This window comes from Gossypium raimondii, chromosome 1 (assembly GCF_025698545.1).
Source record: "Gossypium raimondii isolate GPD5lz chromosome 1, ASM2569854v1, whole genome shotgun sequence".
In the NCBI taxonomy this organism is placed as follows: domain Eukaryota; kingdom Viridiplantae; phylum Streptophyta; class Magnoliopsida; order Malvales; family Malvaceae; genus Gossypium; species Gossypium raimondii.
Window position 1 is genome coordinate 3,357,822 of NC_068565.1, and position 13,583 is coordinate 3,371,404.

At 29.8% G+C, this 13,583-nt stretch overlaps 1 protein-coding gene across 4 annotated transcripts; it reads left to right on the forward strand.

The window, feature by feature from the left end:
* The first annotated feature begins 1,028 nt into the window (after positions 1-1,028).
* On the forward strand, positions 1,029-6,850 carry LOC105776123 (receptor-like protein 15). 4 transcript variants are annotated; one of them, XM_052627533.1, is made up of 6 exons: positions 1,029-1,684; positions 1,776-1,850; positions 1,946-2,101; positions 4,305-4,451; positions 4,534-5,484; positions 6,061-6,850. In XM_052627533.1, the coding sequence occupies exons 1-6, from the start codon at positions 1,432-1,434 to the stop codon at positions 6,621-6,623; spliced, it is 2,145 nt and encodes a 714-aa protein (XP_052483493.1). In that variant the 5' UTR covers positions 1,029-1,431; the 3' UTR covers positions 6,624-6,850. The 4 variants fall into 4 exon arrangements, with proteins under 4 accessions (XP_052483493.1, XP_052483495.1, XP_012454081.1 ...); XM_052627535.1 differs by having other exon boundaries at positions 6,115-6,850; XM_012598627.2 differs by having other exon boundaries at positions 1,029-1,429; positions 1,538-1,684; positions 4,534-6,850.
* The last annotated feature ends 6,733 nt before the right edge of the window (positions 6,851-13,583 follow it).

Below are 13,583 nucleotides of genomic sequence, written 5' to 3' on the forward strand. Positions count from 1 at the left end.
ATTAAAATGATAAGATTACATTTTACTATCATAAAATATTTAATTATAGTGCCTAAAAATATTTTTTAAACTTTGTCCTGTAAACAATGCAACCCAATTTAAGACTTATTGAGCTTTTGATATTTATTATTTGAAACAAAAATTCTATAGATGTTTGGTATGGATCTAAACTATCTATCTTGTCAGCATGCATTCTAACGCAATTTTTTCTTAATCTAATAATCGACATAGATTCCTTCTCATTGAAAAAAACATAGGATTCTTTTTTTTCTTTCTTTTCAAAAAAAGTTGTTGCAAGTTCCCTTTGTTTCCCAGCAACTTCTAGAAAACTGCCATGAAAACATGTATAATATTGCAAGGAAAAATATATATTTTCAACAATTTCCCAACTATCATGAAGACCTTCAAATAATTTTAAAGAAAAAAAAATATATATTATCAGTAGACCAGATGTATAAAAAAAAAGACAGGCACGTAGCCAAGTGACAGGGCTTTGGCTCCTTCATTAAATGACATAATAATATTTTTAGTTCTTCATAATTGTTAATAGTTTAATTTAAGCCCTTTAAAATAATTTTTTTTATTTTAACCCTCCAAAATTTTATAATTTTATTTTTACCCTCTAGTACTAAATTTCTAAGTTCGCTCCTTTGCAGATATTATTCACTCTGGGCGTCAACAAACAAAAAATGAAGGATAGTTTTTTGTTTAACTGTAGTTTTAGTCCTTTTACTATGTTAAATAAACATTTTTAAACAATAGAAATAAACACCGCCAAATTTTACAAAATCAATTTTTATGTTACTCAAAATCACTTTTGCAAAATATGGTAATCAAAGTCAACTTTCCATTTTCCACGTGTTCATGGATTATACAATATAAAATGCGACCACCGGCAATAAAGTAATCAGAGAGTTTGGTTTGGTTTCGACGTGTTCATGGATTAAATTGTCTGCTAGCTATACAATATACAATATAAAGGGCCACCATGGGCCATAAAGTAATCAGAGTTTGGTTTGGTTTTGGAAATGAAAGGGATGCATTCACTAAAGTTGATACAAGTGATGAATTTGGTCATCCTATTGACTCAATTTGATGGGAACAAGGCATGTTTTGAAGAAGAGAGGATGGGGCTGTTAGAATTGAAGTCCTTTTTGAAGCAAGAAGTGGTGGATGGTTCAGACCATGTTGTACTCCCTTCATGGGTTGATGACCCAAGGAGTGATTGCTGTGGTTGGGAGAGAGTTAGCTGCAACTCAACCACCCGACGGATTGTTAAACTCTCCCTCTCTCTTATAGGAGGGTTTTTATATGGCTGTTATAATGATTTTGTGTTTTCATCCTATTTGAATGTTACCTTATTCCAGTCTTTTAAAGATCTAAAAACTCAATTTATCCTATAATTATATTAGATGGCAAGAGAACCAAGGTATGTTTATTCAGTTTCACCCGAACCCATCTTTAAGTGACCCTGCATTTCCATTTCCCGAAGTTATCTTTGAACATTTGGGTTATTGGATCATTATCTTCTTTATAGGTTTGCTAAGGCTACAACAGTTGGAGACGTTGGATCTTTCTGGTAACGGTTTAACAAGTAGCCATCTGCAGTCCTTGATGGAACTCAAATCTCTTAAGAATTTGATTCTTAGTTGCAATTCCTTCAACGGATCCTTCCCTACCCCAGGTATATATATATATATGTGGGAGTCTAATACTATTATAATACTGCAGACATTGGAGTTTACAATAATTCTTCTCTCTTCCACACAATGCAGAACTATCTGGTTTTGAAAACTTGGAGACATTGGATTTAAGTTGGAATTCCCTAAGTGACTCCCCAAGGGAGTTGGGTATGGAGCAAATTACCCAATGATTTGAATATTTATGTGTTGGAACTGGATATATGATGATGATTGACAATCATTGCTTTTTAATAATTATTCAGACGCTGCGAATTTCTCAAAGCTGAGGAATGTAGTGCTGCATAACAATTACTTCAATTCTACTGAGATTCTGAGGTTGCTGGGTTCACTTCCGTCGCTCAGGTCTCTTGACCTTTCCTCTAATATGCTGGGAATGGAAAGCACTCTGTCGAATCAAGGTATGTAAACATGCAATTTCCCTCAGATGTTACAATTATCATCATCTTTTTGGTGTATTTTTATTTTGGGTAAATTACACTAGTAGTCATCCAACTATTAGTAATTTTTTTTTATTACTCAATTATGAATAGTTATAAAATGGTTTCTCAACTATCCGATTTTTCTTTTGGGCCACGAATATTTCTTTTTTGGTCATCAAATTAACAGGTTTTAAAATTGCATAATAACAACTCTAACCCTCAATATTTATATATTGTGCTCTTTAGTCTTAATTCTAAAATAATTAACACTCAACATTTACACATTTTAATAATTTAGTCTATCTTTTTTGGCAATTTTACTTGTATTCGTGATATTAAGGATTAATTTTAAAAGAATGAGAAATGATGAAAATTATTATATTAGATTTTTGGTACATTACAAACCAAATTTAGTTGATAGATTTTTTTTAGTTTTTAGGTGAAAGAATTAAAGAAAAGCAAAATTAAAAGAGAGACTAAATTACACAATGTGTAAATGTTAACGGTTAAATTTTTATAATCAAGACTAAATTAATAATGTATATTAAATGTTAAATTACTATTATGTCAATTTTATAAGCTACAGTATCATCTTCATCGATTCTATTTAACTATAAAAAAATTAAATAGTTAATCAATAATTGAGTTTTTATTTTAAAACAATTTTATTTTCAATAAAAACAAGGTTTATTAGGTGTAGGTTTCTTTATTTTCAATTTTATTTTCAAAGCGTAACAGCTGCCTTTTCTTTTTTTTTTTCTATTGGAAAGGTGTGGTATTTTTATATTGATATATTTATTTATTCTTATCTTGTTTATTTTATTATATTTTTATACTATATCTGATGTAATGTATGACTTCATGTAATGTTTTGTATGACTTGTTTGGGTGATTTTAATTAAAAGAAAAATCCGCGTGGTACATAGTGATATGATTTTAATAGTAATCAAATTTAGAGAAAATATTTTCTTCTTCTTATTATTTTATAGTAAATAAATATAATTATAAAATTCTACATGTTCATTTATGATCTAAGTCCGACCAACTAGAAAATGATTAAAATATAAAATTATTTAAATAATTATTTTACTTTAATTATAATTGATATATTTAAATAAGTTAATCCATTAAATTACTCATGAATTAATTCAAATTTTTAAATTATTTATTTCTTGAAACTGAACTGCATTATTTAAAGTGGTCTTACTAATCATATCTTCATTTCATTTTCATGTTTTTTTTTTGCCATGTCCACTTAATTTTCTTATATCACGTTTTTGTTATATTTCAGTTTATCTCATATTTTGCATATTAGAAAGTAATTTTAAATTTATTTACATATTATATAAAAATATTACATATTTAAGCAATAATTATTTAATGTAGTTAAATGATTATATTAAAAATTTAACAATATATTTAAATAATTTTACCCAAGTCCCACCCATATACAAAATACTAAATTTAAGCTTGGTCATATTAAATTTTTTATAATATTTTTATATAGAAACAAATTTAAAAAATATAATACATTAAATACACTAAAAGTTTTAAAATAAATGTTTCCCAACAAATTAAAAGTACACTAAAAAATTCTTTATATTTAAATAATACTAAGATAGTTGAAACTTAGCAAACAAATGCTTCTAAAATAGTAGCAAAATTAACAATAAAATAAGAGCAATATAATAGCAAGATGACATCAAAACAATGCAGGAAAAAATTTAGCCAGATGAGCCGGCACAAGCAAAAAATCTTACACAAAGCTTGGCATGTTACAAAACGAACTTTAATTTTTTTTTATTCAAGTCTATTTTTTGGACCTATATTTTTGTCTAAACCCTCTCACTTTTCGGGTGAACCTTCGAATCTAAAAGGGTAGCTCGGTCCATTATCAGGATTGAAGACATATTGCTCAAAGGATTTTAGATATTTGTGATTCTAGCTTCCTTCGCCTGTTTTGAGTAACTTTTGCTTAGCTTCGAGCAGTGAAATCTTCCAATTAATCAAAAAAATATTCCTTATACTTACATAACACTGTTATAATTTTAAATTATTGAATGAAAAAAATGGTATAGATGTACTAACTTGCACACCATACTGCTTTGAAAAAAAAAATGTTTTCTTAGGTTTCCCTATTTGTTGCATCTCTTAACATGCCTTATCTTTGCTTTGTTGGTAGATTTGATAACTTTAGGAAGATTGGAGCTATTAGATTTAAGGAGGAATTATTTCAATGGGAGTATTCCTCAAAATCTTGGGAAGCTATCCTCTCTTAAAGCGCTATATTTGGCAGGCAATCTATTCAAAGGGTCCTTACCGGTCCCAGGTAAGAGCAAAATTAAAATGTTGAGATGTATTATTTTTTTATATAAATGATGTAAACAATTTTAATTTCTCCTTGGTGACAGGCTTGTGCGAATTGAGGAGACTTCAAGTGTTGGACATTAGTCATAATAGGTTGGAAGGAACCCTTCCTTCTTGCCTGAGCAATTTGACATCTCTTAAGGTTTTAGATGTACATGATAACCTACTCAGTGGCTCCATTACTCCAAATTTAATACCAAGTCAAAAGTTTCTTCAGTTCATCGATATTAGCAATAATGTTTTTGAAGGTTCCTTCTCTTTCAGCTCCATGTTCAATCTTTCCAAGCTTGAGGTAATCGTACTTGGGGGCACGAAAAACAAGCTACAGATTGATAATGACAACCAAGCTGGGAATGGGATTCCGTTGTTTCAACTAAAGGTATTGCAACTTTCCAATTGTAGCATGAAGAGTGCTCCACTTTTTTTGCTAAGCCAGCACCGATTGATATGGGTTGATATCTCACACAATAAGTTGAGCGGAGCCATCCCTTCCTGGTTGCTTCAAAACAACACGGATCTAAAGTTTCTGAATCTTCGGAATAATTCTTTTACTGGGAAACTTGACCCTTTTCCACAACATCCTCTGAGTAGTATGGTTCATATGGATGCATCATACAATCATATTGATGGCCATCTTCCTAAGGATCTCGGAATCGTACTTCCAAATTTACAATATCTTAATTTATCTTATAACTTCTTTAAAGGCGAGCTCCCATCCTCAGTTGGTGCCATGAGGAAGTTGTTGTTGTTGGATTTATCCTTCAATAATTTATCAGGGAAACTTCCAAACGAATTGGTAAAAATCTGCACTGATTTGGGTGTTTTGAAGTTAAACAATAACAATTTTCGTGGTGATTTTTTTTCCACTGACTTTAACTTGAGTGACTTACGAGCTTTGGAATTGGGAAACAATGAGTTCACTGGAGGCCTAATGACAAAAGAGGAATTTTATGCTGAGATGCGAATTTTTGATGTTAGCAACAACAAAATGACTGGTAAGATTCCTAATGGAATAGATGCTAAGGTTCTTTTACTGCAGAAAAATTCTTTTGAAGGCCAAATTCCATGCGAAGGATTTTTTAATGCCCAAGTTGTTGATATTTCTCATAACTTTCTGTCGGGACAAATACCTTCATGCTTAATATCCAAGGCTTTTTCAAATGTTAAGTTGTTGAACTTAAGAGATAATAGATTGTCAGGAAATATTCCCGCGGAAATTAGTTTTTTCCCTAGCCTAAGAATTCTTTTGTTAGGAAATAATCGTTTCAATGGCCTGATTCCAAGGCAATTGTGTCAATTAAGAGACATAAGCATAATGGATCTTTCCAACTTCTTTTCTTGGTCAATACCAAGTTGCTTGAGTAATGTCTCCTTTGGCAATTATTTCAGTTATTCCTGGGGAAATTTAATGTTTTCTTATTGGAATATCAGGCATGAAGATGGTTACAGTGATCTATATCCCCTTGTACGACTTTATGACTTTACTAGTTTCTGGGACAATGTTAAGTTAGAAGATCAGTATGTGTTTAATATAGACTTTGTCACTAAAAATAATCTACTTTCTTTCAAAGGAAACATTCTGGATTACATGTCTGGATTAGATTTGTCATGTAACAATCTGACAGGCGCAATTCCTCGGAGTCTCGGGAAGTTGTTCTCCATTCGTGCTCTCAACTTATCCCACAATCATCTGACAGGGCATATCCCAGTTTCGCTGTCAAATCTATCCCAAATTGAGAGTTTGGATTTTTCTTACAACAATTTAAGTGGAAGAATCCCATCAGAGTTGGTCGATCTTAACTTCTTCGCAGTCTTCAGTGTCGCGCACAATAATTTATCAGGCAGAATTCCAGACAAAGGGCAATTCGCAACATTTGGAATCAATAGTTATAAAGGAAATCCATTTCTTAATGGGCTGCCATCAGAGAAGAACCGCACCAAACCTATAGAGATACCATTATCATCAGATGAAACTGAAGAAAAATGGTATGATATTGATCGTACATTTTTCATTTCAAGTTTTGTTGCAACGTACGGTGTCTTCTTATTGACTTTTGGGGCTCTTTTCTACATCAACCCTTATTGGCGAAGGAGGTGGTTTCGTTTCATTGAAAATTTTATTTACAGCTCTTAATACTTTGTTGTTGGTTGTTTTCGCAAGTTAGCTATCAAATTTAATAATTAGTGTTCTTTCCTCATTTTATGTTAATTTTACCAAAGCTACTAAGGTTTTCTATGCTTACAAATGATGGGCAAGAATGAAGGTTGAATTTATGCTTATTTTGAATTCATGATGCTATAAGTAGTTAATTGTACAACTGATTTACTCTTAGTTAAGATTGGTATTCACATTATTGTCAATGTAGGAGGGCATGAGTTCAAGTGTGTTGAAATGCATATTATCATTTTATTTATGGTTTGGGAGAGACTATGAGTAGTTGTAGGCATTAATATTATGTAAAAAAAAAATATGATCAGAACCTTAAATCTATAATAAAGTGTTTATTATATTTTTATAACTTCTTTGAGATCTTTATATTAATAAAATTTTGAATCATTAGATAGATTTCGAGCTAATCTACTTCTAATTGAGTGAGTTCTATTTTTTTAAAAATGGATGCGAGGTGGAGTAAATTATCAATGTCACCCTGATTTGAGTTCTTATTCACCGAATTGAAACATCACCTTATTTCAATCTTTTAAAGATCAAAAAACTTTAATTTTAGCTTACAATCGCATGAGATGGAAAGAGTAGCAAGGTATGCCTTTTGTCTTCAACAGAAGCTAGGTATGTTTATTAGATTCATGATCACATCTGGTGTTCATTCTGCTATTTATATAGGTATGAAATTGTTTTTTCTTCTTATCTACCACGTATATTTGTTTCTGTTATAATAAATGTCGATAATAATAATAAAATGATTAGAAAGCAATAAAAAAGAAAATGAGAAGGAAAAAAAAAGGAAAAAGTGAAAGTTAAAACAATTTTATGAAATTAATATAAATGGATATATTTTTATAATTTTAAATAAAATTAATTTAAATTAGTATATAAACTATTATTTGTTTTATATTTATTTATATAAAGGAAAAAGAAAATTAACAATTAAAATGTTTTTTATAAAATTATTATAAAAACTAATTTTCTAATTAACTATAAATTTGAGAAACATTTTAATTATAATGTAAATTTTTATTTATATTAATTTATAAAAAAAAGGTAAAAGAGTAACGAAAAAGGATAGGAGTAAAATAAAAATGAGAAGGACATTGACATTTGTCAGAGTAAAATAAGTGTAACGAATTGATATAAAGGAAAATTTATCAAAATTGTTGACAAACGGATATAATTAGAACAATACTGAGAGATTGAAGACATCTTGCACAAAGGATTTTTTTTTGATATTTGGTATTTCAGCTTCCTTCCCCTGTTTTGAAATACTTCTGCTTAGCTTTGAGCTGTGCCTGTGAAATCTTCCAATTCATCAAAACCTCTTCCTTATACTTCCGATTCAACTAAAGGCATTGCGACTTTCTAATTGTAACATGTGGAATGCTAATTTTTTGTTAAACCAGCATCGCTTAGTGTGGGTTGATATGTCAGGCAATCAGTTGAACAGAGCCTTATTGCCTTCTTGGTTGCTTGAAACAACACTGATCTAAAGGTTCTGAACCTTTGGAATATTCCGTTACTTGGAAATTTGATCCTCTTCCACAACATCCTATTAGTATGGCTTTTATGGATGTATCATACAATCATATTGATGGGCATCTTTCAAAGGATCTTGGAATGATATTTCCAAATTTAAAGTTCCTTTTATCCTATAAATTATTGGAAGGCGAGCTCCCACCCTCAATTGGTGCCATGAGGAAGTTGTTGTCGTTGGATTTATTTTTCAATAATTTATCAGGGGAATTTCCAAAAGAATTGGTAAAAAACCTGCACTGCTTTGTTTTCTTTGACGTTAACCAATAACAACTCTCATGGTGAATTTTTTTCCACTCACTATAACTTGACTAACGTACAAGTGTTGAAGCTGGGGAACGATGAGTTCACTGGAGGTCTAATAACAAAAAAAGAATTCTATGCTGGGATGGAAACTTTTGACGTTAGCAACAACAAAATGACTGGTAAGCATCCTAATGAATTAGCCGCGACAACAATTCTTTTGACGGCCAATTTCCGTGCAAAGGTTTTTTTGGTGGGCTAGTTATTGATATTTCCCATTACTTTCTTCCAGGACCAATACTTTCGTGCTTATCGTTATCCATGGATCCTTCAAATGTTTGGTTGCTGAACCTACAAAATAATAGATTGTCTGGAAATATTCCCATCCAAATTGATTTACTTTCTGCCATAAATTTTCTTTTGCTAGGAAATAATCATTTCAGCGGCTTGATTCCTAGACAGTTGTGTCAATTAAGAGATATAAGGATAATTGATTTTTGCAACAACTCCTTTTCCGGTTCGATACCTAGTTGCTTGAATAATTTTGACTCTGAGATTGGTTCCGCTCACGCTGTAGAGTTAATTTATTCATTTAGCTGGAGTGAAGCTGGTTATGATTTTGTAAAACCCCTCCGAGAACTTTATGACTCGCGCAGTTTGATGGATAGTGTTCTGTTAGAAGATAAGTATATGTTTAAAATAGATAAGCATAGGGTTAAGATAGAGTTTGTCACAAAAAATAGTCTCCTTCCTTACACAGGAAACATTCTGAATTAGATTTCTCAAATAACAATCTCACGGGCATTATGGATTTTAGGGCCATTGGTGCACTTAACCTGTCCCACAATCATCTGACAAGACTTATCCCGGTTTCCTTATCGAATCTATCTCAACTTGAAAGTTTGGATTTTTCTTACAACAATTTAAGTGGAAAGATCCCATCTGATTTGTTCAATATTAACTTCGTGGAAGTCGCGCACAACAATTTATCAGGCAGAGTTCCAGACAAGGGGCAATTCGCAACATTTGACATCAACAGTTATGAAGGAAATCCATTTCTTTATGGACTACCATCAGAGAAAAATCACACCAAAGTTGTGGAGACTCCATTACCGTCCATTGAAACTGAAGGAAAATGGTATGAAATTGTCGTACTTTATTGTTGATACTCTTCGCAAGTTAGTGACCAATTTCAGTGATTAGTTGCTTTTTTTTCTCTTTTAAGTTAATTGTATTCAAGCTACTAAGGTTTTCTATGTTTAGAAATGATGAACAAGTATGAGGTTTGATTGAATTTTAGATTTTATTTTAGCTATGGATTAATTTATTTGTTAATGAATTAATTACTTTTTATGTAATAATTATGTTGCATACCTTAAAATTACATGTGGTCTAATTTCATAGAATCATAAAAGAAATAGGCCAGTATTACTTTTTGAACTTGTTTTTTTTCTTTTATGGATCGTTAATCCTATTAATTAATCAAGATTATAATAATGTATTATTAAAAATTATATCTTTTGAGTTTAGTTAAGAAAAACATAAGAGGTGGAGCGTATGCATTAAAGAGTCCATTGTGTAATTAAACAATAAAAATATTTTAAAAGTAAAATATTTTAACCAAAAATTTTGTTTAATATAGTTTTTTTTCGAGAAAGTGCTTTTCAAGTTTTTTTTTTTAAATAATACTAAACAAGCTTTATTCTTCTCAATTCTTGACTTTCTTTTTAAAATGAATTCCTGGATTTCACAAAAGTAAGATTAAGAAGCAGCCTATAAGAAATTACCATAAAATTCTGAAAGTTTATAGAGAGAAAATATTTGAGTGTTTTGAATTAGGTATAATATCTTATTTTGCCTTCCAATTTTGTAAAAAAATTATTTTAGCTCTCAATTTAATTTATCGCCTTTTTAGCTTTAAGTTTTTATTACTTATCAAATCACCTCAAAATAAATTAAAAGTTAACATTATTAACTTTACTGATTTGACATATACGTGGGTGCCAAATCAAAAGTAATTATTTTTAAATTTTAAAATTAAAAATAATTATTTTAAAATTTATTATAAAAATATAAAAATATATTTTTAATATTTTTAAAATTAAAATTAATTAATTGCTTGCATGGCATACATGTGGCAATCCATGTGTATGCCATGTTAGAAAAGTTAACAAACGTTAACTTTTATTCATTTTAGGGCAATTTGACAAATAATATAAGTTAAAGGGATAAAAGAGGTGAAAATTAAATAGAGGAACTGAAATGACTTTTTTAAAATAAAGTTGGAAGACTAAAAAGTCTTTATGTCAATTTATTATTATAAATTTTTATGCGATAATAATTTATTTTATGTATATTTTAATATATTTATATATTCATGTTTATATTAATTTTTAATATTTTCATAATATTTGTATTATGTTCATAATACTTTTCATTTTGTGTAATTTGTTTTATTATTTTTGAAGTCGTACTTTTAAGATAAACTGCACTAATAGTCACTCACCTATGAAAAGTTACAAAATGATCACTCAACTATTCAATTTTGTATTTTTACTTAATAGTTGGCTAATGGTGATAAGTTTTAAAATTGACATAATAACAACTTTAGCCTTCAACATTTACACATTGTGTAATTTGGTCTTTTTGCGCTTTATTTTTCTTTGTGACCTTTTCAGCTAAAAAGATTAAAAATAATTTTATTAGCTAAAGTTGATTGAAAATATACAAAAATAGAAACATAAAAATTCCAAGATAATAATTCTCATCTTTTTCATTCTTTTCAAATTAACCCTCAATGTTATAAAGAAAAACAAATCCGCCAAAAAAATCAAATTATATAATGTGTAAATGTTGAGGGTTAAAATTTTTAGAATCAAGAGGAAATTGACATAATTTATAAATGTTAAAGGTTAAAGCTACTATCATACCAATCTTAAAAGTTGTCACCGCTACCCAATTGGTGACAAAAAAGACAAATTTGAATAGTTAGGTGACAATTTTGTAACTTTTTATAGTTGAATGATAAAAAATACTAATAATTAAGGGACTACTATTTTAGTTACCATTTTTATTCTATCTCAATTATCTTATATTTGACATGGTTTACAATAATGATTAAATTTTAACCTTAAATTTGTTTAACAGAAAATATAAATTATCATTTAAATTTCTTAAATTCAAGTTATGTAGTTACTAAGCTCATTTCAATAAATATATTGAGCCAACTAGAATAAAAAGTTTATTTATTTTTATTTTAAATGATGTATTTAAAATTTTCAATCACACAGTTTTAGTTACTTAATCAAATGTTTATGGGTGAGAAAAGCTTTTACTAATTTTTATATTTTAATAGTTTTATTTTTTATAATTTTTATTTTTAAATATTTAAGAAGGACCCAATTTTTATTATTTTTATCATCGTGGACTATACACTTTTCTTTTTCTTAAAAAGCTTAATTGATTTTGCAATTTTAGCAAGAACTTTTTTTTAATCTTAAGCCATTAAACAATTGCCACGAATATCGACCATTTGTTTTACGAAATTCTATATATCTCAATAATGTACAAGATTTGTAAATTATGGTTATTTAATTACTACTAATTTGTGTACAAAAGCTATTGTAAATGGAAATTATATGAAGGTGACAAATGATCCATCTAGTTAGCTGTAAATTCCAATAGCATCTGTTTCAATCCTCGAAAGTGTGTACATTTGTTCATGGAGCACAGCATCCTCAAAGGATACATCGAAATAATCACCTCCATAATCAATCAAGACGTCTACTTCCTTTCCCTGATTATCCATGTGCCAATTCATGTCATGGCTTGGTGATGGGGATGACATTGACTCCAAATCACCCCACTGAAACTCAACATCAATTGGTTTTGTACCATTGCTTTCCTCTCCATCGCTAAGACTTTCTGGATCCATCCTTAAGTCTCGGATACCAATCGGGTTCGGATTGATTTCGGCTTCTAACGATCTCATCCAGCTGTCTAATTCTTTACTGTCGTACTCTTCGTTAGGTGATTCTTCAAGGAAGGACATGAGAAGGGCATTGTTGAACTCAACATCACAGCTCATACGCAACGAATTTTCTTGCACTACAAATGCCATAGTGATTAAGACAAGGAAATGTGAGAAAACAAAGTGAATTTGCTGAAATGATGAAGATTGGGATTGAAAAAGTATTGAAACACAATTGTTGTGGTTCTTCCAAAAGGAAATAAAACTTTATATAGGGAACTTGCAAACGTGCAATGCCTCTCCAATCATTCAATTCACACAAATAATTGTGCAAAGTAAATAAGAATCAAAGTGGAAACATACAAATTAATCAAATAGTGATAAGATTAAGATAAGAGAATAGAATAAAGATTTTGTTGATAGGCAAGATCTAGCTTTTGTGGAGTATGACCAAAGACATGAAAGACACAGGAATCAGCAAAGGACTATATGTTAATCAAAGGCAGCCGACACTATACACCCACTATTGACAAGATTCATTGACAAGTTTGTGCACCCATTATTATTATTTTAGTTACTGAATCTTTTGTGAAGTGGGGACTTGAATAATCAATGACATAAACGAGCTTGTGTCACATGTTTATGCTGGATGTTGAGAAGGAAATGGGCAACCAAACTGACCAGATTAAGCTACAAATGCATTGACCCATAATTTTTTATCATTCAACCAATACTTTGGTGCTCATGTTGCCACTACACACAAAAATGAATATCTATTTTGGGTCTTAAGTAACAATGATTGAAGCAAGACCCATGTGCTTTGGTTCTTCATGACAATTGGAAATGTCTTTAAAGATTTGAGAAATCAATTGAGAAATTTTATTAGTTTGAAATTAAGTCGGATTACTGTTTAAGGTAGTCGGTGTCAACAAATCCACTTTGGAGTGTTGGTTTGATTTTATATTGCTTAAAAATATATATAGATCAAATCAAATTTTTGCTAATTGCTGTTCAGTTAAGACCTATATATTGGGACATTTTTATATCATAAGGTGAAATTCACATCTGGGCTTGTTTTTCTAGTCTGCCATATAAGCCCAACACGTGTATTACAACAATTTTAGAGTGTTTTATTAATTATAAAAATTATTTTATTAAAAATAAAAATAAAAATA

Bases quoted from the DNA above. Each gene is read 5' to 3' on its own strand.
- LOC105776123 (XM_012598621.2), top strand. From the start codon at position 1,432: ATGTTTATTCAGTTTCACCCGAACCCATCTTTAAGTGACCCTGCATTT. The intron at 1,685-1,775 runs GTATATATATAT...CACACAATGCAG, and splicing joins CGGATCCTTCCCTACCCCAG to AACTATCTGGTTTTGAAAAC. The intron at 1,851-1,945 runs GTATGGAGCAAA...ATAATTATTCAG, and splicing joins TGACTCCCCAAGGGAGTTGG to ACGCTGCGAATTTCTCAAAG.